The sequence below is a fragment of the Bison bison genome, unplaced genomic scaffold, assembly GCF_000754665.1.
Source record: "Bison bison bison isolate TAMUID 2011002044 unplaced genomic scaffold, Bison_UMD1.0 scf7180017864456, whole genome shotgun sequence".
NCBI classification, from domain to species: domain Eukaryota; kingdom Metazoa; phylum Chordata; class Mammalia; order Artiodactyla; family Bovidae; genus Bison; species Bison bison.
This window is the reverse complement of record NW_011495018.1, coordinates 20,156,848-20,165,067: the sequence shown is the minus strand read 5'-3', so window position 1 is coordinate 20,165,067 and position 8,220 is coordinate 20,156,848. Positions and strand designations below refer to the sequence as shown.

Genomic DNA, 8,220 nt, shown 5'->3' with positions numbered 1-8,220 from the left:
AAACCTGGACTGGCGATCTGTTTCACATATGATAATATACATGTTTCAGTGCCATTCTCCCAAATCATCCCACCCTCACCTTCTCCCACAGAGTCCAAAAGACTGTTCTATACATCTGTGTCTCTTTTGCTGTCTCACGTATAGGGTCATCATTACCATCTTTCTAAATTCCATATATATGCGTTAGTATACTGTATTGGTGTTTTTCTTTCTGGCTTACTTCACTCTGTATAAATGGCTTCATTTTCATCCACCTCATTAGAACTGATTCAAATGTATTCTTTTTAATGACTGAGTAATACTCCATTGTCCCTATGTACCACAGCTTTCTTATCCATTTGTCTGCTGATGGATATCTAGGTTGCTTCCATGTCCTGGCTATTATAAACAGTGCTGCGATGAACATTGGGGTACACGTGTCTCTTTCAATTTTGGTTTCCTCAATGTGAATGCTCAGCAAGGGGATTGCTGGGTCATATGGCAGTTCTATTTCCAGTTTTTAAAGGAATCTCCACACTGTTCTCCAAAGTGGCTGTACTAGTTTGCATTCCCACCAACAGTGTAAGAGGGTTCCCTTTTCTCCACACCCTCTCCAGCAATTATTGCTTGTAGACTTGGATAGCAGCCATTCTGACTGGCGTGAAATGGTACCTCATTGTGGTTTTGATTTGCATTTCTCTGATAATGAGTGATGTTGAGCATCTTTTCATGTGTTTGTTAGCCATCTGTATGTCTTCTTTAGAGAAATGTCTGTTTAGTTCTTTGGCCCATTTTTTGATTGGGTTGTTTGTTTTTCTGGAATTGAGCTGCAGGAGTTGCTTGTATATTTTTGAGATTATTTCTTTGTCACCAACTCCTTAAACTTAGGATAAATCTCATTTTGTCACTTGCTTTTGTATATACACATGGAGGAAAAGTGATCACCTGTTGAAAAGTATCTAATACTGTGTTAGAGGTTACTTTGATCTTTTGCAAAAGCAGAGAAGGAAGACAATGCAAGTGTTGGGCACAGCACTGTTGACTGACTGGTAGCAGTGATGAAGGGTAACCAGTGTTCTAGGAGGAGAATCAGATCAAGGTTGGGTGTTGGCTACTCTGCTATTACGTAGGCACACCCACAACCCTCAGTCTCCCCAGGTGATCTCATGAGCCCATGCTTGGATATTATCTCGGCCTGTGGGGAAATAAGATGCAGCTGTGTTGGGTGGCTAGTGTCCTCTGATCCCAGAATGTTGAGGTAGACCCTACTGCGAGTCATTTATGCAATAGTGTTTACCAAGCTTCTGCTTGTGCCAGGTATGGTCGTTGGGAAGGCAGCAATAAAAGAGACCTGTTCTCAGGGAGCTTATATTCCAGGGGAGTGACAGGCAATAAAGCACAAAATAAACAAGATAATTTCAGATATCGACAAAGGTAGGATAAAGGGACGGAGAGTGACTGTACTTCCTTTAGGTTCCTGGGTCTGAGGTGGGCCTCTTTGGGAAGGGGACAGTAGCACAGGAAGCTGAGGTTGCGAAGGGGCTGGTCACATGAGGATCTGAAGCAGTGATGTCCTGTAGAACTTGCTGCATGCTGAAGATGTTGCATATCATGCTGTCCAGTATGTGTGGCCATGACTCTCATGGCTACTGTGGCTGGTACAGCTGAGGAACTGAGTTTTAAATTATATTTAATATTAATAACTTCATGTGTTAATAGCTACTCTCTTGGACAGTGCAAGATCTAGAGAAAGGCCTTGCAAGGAGAGGCCTTGCAAAGGTCCTGAGGACATGGGGCCCCTGAAAACCCAGCATGGGATCTGGTCTGGAAGCTGGGCCCAGTCTTCAAAGAGCAAATCTGGAAAACTTACAATTGCTTCCTGCCTCTGTTTTGTGAGCCCCTGGAGAACCTACAGAGGAACAACAGTTAACCAGATGAGAACGAAAAGCTCCTGCCCAACAAAAAACCTGCTTCCTTTTCTAGGAAGGGCTCATTCCCACATCGTCTGACTCACAACTCTTGACTGGTTTCCTCTGCTCACAGGCAGGGCTGGCCTTTGTCTTGCAGGATGTAGCCATTACATAGATCTTGCTTGTTCATTCTGGGAACGAATCCTGTGTTTGTTCTTTCCTTGAAGCTTTTTGTAATGAGAGGCTGGAATCTCTACAATTTTTCTTTTAAGGGGATCTCTAAAGAGCCTCTTTAGAGAGGTGATGAGGTGAAAGAGGAGTGTGAAAAAGCTGACTTAAAACTCAACATTCAAAATACTAAGATCATACATCCAGTCCCATCACTTTATGGCAAACAGCAGGGGAAAAAGTGAAAACAGTGACAGATTTTTGTTTTCTTGGGTTCCAAAATCACTGCAGACAGTGACTGCAGCCATAAAATTAAGACACTTGCTCCTTGGAAGGAAAGCTATGACAAACCTAGACAGCATATTAAAAAACAGAGATATCATTTTGCCAACAAAGGTCTGTATAGTCAAAGCTGTGGTTTTCCCAGTAGTCATGTATGGATGTGAGAGTTTTACCATAAAGAAGGCTGAGCACTGAAGAATGGATGCTTTAGAATTATGGTGTTAGAGAGGACTCTTGAGAGTCCCTTGGACTGCAAGGAGATCAAACCAATCAACCCTAAAGGACATCAACCCTGAATATTGATTAGAAAGACTGATGCTGAAGTCAAAGCTCCAATACTTTGGCCATCTGATTCGAAGAGCCAACTCATTTTAAAAGACCCTGATGCTGGGAAGGATTGAGGGCAGAAGGAGAAGGGGGCAACAGAGGACGAGATGGTTGGATGGCATCACTGACTCAATGCACATGAATTTGAGCAAACTCCGGGAGATAGAGGACAGGGAAGGATGTCGTTCTGCAGTCCATGGGGTTGCAGTTTCGGACATGGCTTAGAGACTGAACAACGACAATTCTGCATTCTTCTTACTTCCCTCCAGTTATCTCAGGGGCCAAGGCTCCAACTTTTCTGGCTTAGCTATTCCCTCCAACCCCCTGTCACAAGCTAGAATGGCATAATCAGTCCTGGTTATAAAGAGAAACTGGTCTTTGGAAATAGTTTTACCCTGAATTGCCACTTCTGTTGAAAAGGTTATGAAGGAAAAGAGGAAAGGAAACGAGTGGGAAAAAAAGACTCCAGGAATGTTTGCAGTGGTTTTCTCACATGCCGTGTGTGTGCTGGGATCTCTTAGGCCGTGGAAACCTCTGTACCTCTTGGCCAAGAATTGGGCTATTCACTCTTGCCTGGAAAATCCCATGGACGGAAGAGCCTGGTGGGCTGCAGTCCATGGGGTCGCTAGGAGTCAGACGCGACTGAGCGACTTCACTTTTCACTTTCATGCCTTGGAGAAAGAAATGGCAACCCACTCTAGTATTCTTGCCTGGAGAATCCCGGGGACAGAGGAGCCTAGTGGGCTGCTGTCTATGGGGTCGCACAGAGTCGGACACGACTGAAGCGACTTAGCAGCAGCAGTAGCAGCAGCAAGCAGCTTCTGGCTTATCCCGGCAGAGTGGAGGAGGGAGTGGATGCCGCAGGGACCAGCTCTGCCTCTCCAGTGCAGGGGGGGATTCGGCTCCAGCAAGATTTTCAGCCAAACACAGAGGTGAAGTAGCCCGTCCAGGGTCAGTGTGCTGCAGGTTAGAGGAGGCCCAGCTGTGGTCTCTAGTCCAGGCCTGGCCTGGATTAGTCATTGTGCTTGCACATCCCATGGGAGGTGCAGTTACTTAGTCCCCCTCTGAAGGGTGCGAGAGACTGAGTCTGTGGGCCCAGGCCTGCTTCTGGGGGTTGAGCTATGACTGTCGTCTCCCTTCGGCCTTGCCTAGCCGTCTGCAGTTAACAGAGAGTTCCCCCTCCCCACCCCCAGACCTGCATGGGAAAGGGAAAGAGGCTGCTTTTTTTTGTTTTTAATTGGAGGATAATTGCTTTACGATGTTCTATATGTCTGCGTTTCTATTCCTGCCCTGCAGATAGGTTCATCAGTTCTGTTTTTCTTGATTCCATGTATTTGGGTTCATGTATGATATTCATTTTTCTCTTTCTGACTTACTTCACTCTGGCATGACAGACTCTAGATTCTTCTACTTCTCTGCTGATGACCCAATTTCATTCCTTTTTATGGCTGAGTAATATTCCATTATATATATGTACAACAGTGTGTACACGTACCGTACGAGGAGCGGTCCCCTGCCGATGACCTTGATTTCTCTGGTCAGAAGTCTGAGGTCCTAAAATGGGCCTTTGTTGACCCCTGAACAGTGTGCTGGCTCCTCCACCTACCTTGTGCAGGTGCCTTCCTGGCATACAAGTGTGAAAACACACCTGCATCTTGCACTTGGGCCTCCACAAGAGAACATGGATGCCTCCCTCCTCCAGGTGCCTTGCCCTTACATTCTGGCATAATGGTTCTCCAACAGAGAAGTGCCTGCTATGGCAAGGAGCCTTGATGGACAATTTAATATAAGGGAGTTCACTGAAAAGTCCTTATGCGCTAGATGGTACAGTATGCTTGTCCAGCTGAATTCAGTTTGTCCTTGAAAAAAATTTTTCCCCTGAAAAATAAATGTGCTTATTAAAGAAAAATTGGAACATTTACCCAAGGAGAAAGGAGGAAGCAATGACCTAAGAATCCACCATCTAAACTCAGCTGCCCTTGTTACTATTTTGGTGTGGTCTCTGATAGTATTTTTTCTTTCTACCTAAGGGTTGTTTTGCCTTTTACATGTCTATAACCATAACATATATACAATTCTGTGCACTGTTTTTTTTTTTTAATTAAAAAACTTTTAATTGAATTTTAGTTTATTTACACTGTTGTGTTAGTTTCTGTTATACAGTGAAGTGATTCAGTTATATATACATACTTTTATATATCTTTCCATTATAGTTTATTACAAGATATTGAATATAATTCCCTATGCTATACAGTAGGCCCTTGTTTATTTTTTGTATAGCAGTGTGTATCTGCTAATTCCAAACTCCTCATTTATCCTTCCCACCCCTTTTTCCTTTGGTTACCCTAAATTTGTTTTCTGTATCTGTGACTCTGTTTCTGTTTTATAAATAAGTTCATTTGTATCATTTTTTTTAGATTCCACATGAAGTGGTATCATGTTTTTTGTCTTTGTTTGACTTACTTCACTCAGTATGATACTCTCTGGGTTTATCCATGTTGCCACAAATGGCAGTATCTCATTCTTTTTAGGGCTGAGTAGTGCTCTTGCCTGGAAGATCCCATGGGCGGAGGATCCTGGCAGGCTGCAGTCCAGTGGGTCGCTAAGAGTCGGACACCACTGAGCGACTTCCCTTTCCCTTTTCACTTTCATGCATTGGAGAGGGAAATGGCACCCCACTCCAGTGTTCTTGCCTGGAGAATCCCAGGGACGGGGGAGCCTGGTGGGCTGCCGTCTATGGGGTCGCACAGAGTCGGACATGACTGAAGCGACTTAGCAGCAGTAGCACTATTCCATTCTGCACAAACCGCCCCCCCTCCATCTTTTACATCCATTCATCTGTCAGTGGACATTCAGGTTGCTTCCATATCCTGGCTATTGTAAATAGTGCTGCTGTGAAAATTGGGGTGCCTGTATCTTTTCAAATTAGAGTTTTTGTCTTTTCTGGGTATATGCCCAGGAGCGAGATTGCTGGATCATATGATAATTCTACTTTTAGTTTTTTACAGAACCTGGTTTTTAACATTCAATAGTAAGTAGATTATAGACTTCACTTTGCATGGCTATATGTTATGCCCTTAAGTTCCTGTGTGCTTAGCACTTGGATGTTTTGAGCTCTGAGGACTCTGCAGGGGCTGGTGGCCACACGCTGAGTCATTGATGAAGCCAGGGGCCATGAAGCAATGCTTCCCACCTCCCTATTCTTAATCTTCCGCTGCCTTCACCATTCACCATGGGCTGTACACGCCTGCCGGGTGTGTCTCATGTTGCACTACTGTGTGTAGCCCCTCCCCCACCTCCACTGAGGGTCACTACACCACCTGGTTTGGGATGTTGCTCCTGGAGCAGAGGCCACGTGATCCCCTTCCATCGTGTCACCTCAAGGAACTCATAGTCTCATAATAAACAGCAGCATTTCATCTGGGATAGAATTGCCGCCTGCTTCTTCCAGCCCAGGGCCCCTGAACCCTTCCCATCCACTTGTTGGTGCTGGCTTGGTAGCAGGAGAAAGGCAGAGCTTTAGATCCGGGTTTGGGGAGATGTGTGTGGTGGAGCACTTTGTAGTAAACCCTTATCCTAAGCAAGTCCCGAGTGTAATGAGATGAGACAACAGACAAGAGGAAGGGCAAAATGTGGCGCCACCTCGCACCTTGAGGAGGACTAGTTGATTGTGGGAGGGGCCCAGGCCTGAGCGGAAATGCAGCTGCGGCCAGGCTGGCTGGATCCTGTGCGGCAGGATCTGGGACTGGCTCCTTTAGGTGTCTGTGACTGAGTGGGCGGCAGAGAGCCAGGGTGCCTGGGGCAGCCTGTGGGCTATGACTAAATTAGGAAGAAGGAGCCCTCGGGCTCTCAGGGAGCTCAGTGGGCAAGTGGGCGGTGGACCGGCCTCTGGTGGGCAGCTGTTCAGGCAGGCAAGAGTGGCCTTCACTTCGACTCGCCAGTGGCTGCAGGAACGTCACACCCTGAGTGTGTGAAGAAGAGCCTCCCCGAAGCTGATGACCATCCCCATCCCCACCCCGATCCCCACCTAGGAGTCTCAGGCAAACAACGCCGTGAGCTTTCATCCCTCAGCCTTTAAGCTCTTTTGGGAAGGTTTTACCTTGCAAAACGCCTACCCTCCTGAATAGTTTTGCGCAGGGATTATATAGGATTCTGGGCATCACAGATGAACATCAGATGGTCCAGACAGGACAAAGGGGCGATGGCAGCTCTGTTTAACCTGGCAACGAGGCATCTGCAGACAGCAGCATTTGACTTAGAAAGTCATGAGAATGTTTCCTTGGTTTGATTAAGTATAATAAAGAGAAGAGGAGGAAAACTGGCAGGAGAATGGTGACTCCTGGGGAGACAAGTGAGCAACTTAACTTCCTAAGTAATTAAACAGTAAATCAGGCAAGTCCATCAGGGGACCCATGGTCTCTGGTCAGTGCCTCACAGAGAGGGCTTCTTGCCTTTGTTCTCTTTTCTTCCTTTCTTCCTTCTTTCCACGCTCCCCCCTCCACCCCCGCTTTTGGTGTCATATTTTTTGCAAGACTTTTAGAGGTACTTAGCTGTAGGATATTTTCTCAGCTGCAGCACTATTGCCCTCTTGGACTCGTAGTCCTTGTTTATGGGTCTGTCCTGAGCATTGTAGGATTTTAGCAGCACCACTGGCCTCTGTCCAGTAGATACCAGTAGGGCTCCCAATTCTGAAACAAAATGTCTACAGTGTACCCTGGGGGACATTCACCCCCAGTTACGGGCCCCTGCTTATAGCAGAAGACAGCCGGTTCTTCCTGCTGAAAAATGTTGCAGTTACAACTTGGGATGGTGAAATGATGAGTCACTTCACTCCATCTCCTCTTGCTTCACAAAAGTTTTATAAAGAGAGGCCAGCCAATCAGGAGGTTTGTGGGTTGGGAGTCAGTGTGACCACGCTGTCTGAGGCGGCTGCATTGCTAAGCGTCGTTATGGGGTCCTTTGGGGGTTCTTCAGGACCAGACCCAGAGTCAAAAACAAGCAAATAAACAAAGCACTCTCATCACCGCCACCCACAAAAAATAGGAAAGTAAACCAGAACTGAAGGCTTTGGAATTTTATTAAAAATGGCCTCATGATTAGCACCAGACTCCCTCCTTCAGAAGCGGTCTTAGGCATCCTGTCTGCGTAGAGCTGGCCTGGGCATTGATATGTGAAGAGGCTGAGAACATGTGGTATAAACATCGACTGATATTGTTTGCCATTTACACTCAGCATGTGTAATGCCACAGGAATTGCTCCTGGCGGCATGTGACTCTGCTTCTAGCCGGGTGTGCGGTGCCCGGGGTGCTCCTTGTCTTTCGCTGGCTGCCTTGCTGGCGTCCCCCCTCCTCTGCCCCCTTCCCAGACTCCGGAGAGTCTAAGCGGACGCTTGTCATGATTGGCATGCGGAAAGCTGGTAGAATGTCATCGGAATTTTCTAGGGAGGCACACGCGCAACACCCAAAATGACTCCCGGCTTCGGTGGCCTCAGGTGAGCCTTCCATGCCAGGAGCCCTGGTCTTTTTCAGAAAGGTAAGGTTGCATGACGTCATCC

General features: G+C 46.6%; 1 protein-coding gene across 2 annotated transcripts in view; it reads left to right on the top strand.

The window, feature by feature from the left end:
- Nucleotides 1-7,928: 7,928 nt before the first annotated feature.
- RBM20 (RNA binding motif protein 20) overlaps nt 7,929-8,220 on the top strand; it is a 75,300-nt gene continuing 75,008 nt past the window's right edge. Inside the window, exon 1 of one of the 2 annotated variants that reach the window (XM_010859365.1) lies at nt 7,929-8,157. In XM_010859365.1, coding sequence (XP_010857667.1) covers nt 8,132-8,157 — 26 coding nt within the window. In that variant the 5' untranslated portion in view covers nt 7,929-8,131. Of the gene's footprint in view, nt 8,199-8,220 lie in introns of both variants that reach the window. The other variant, XM_010859366.1, reaches the window with a different exon arrangement.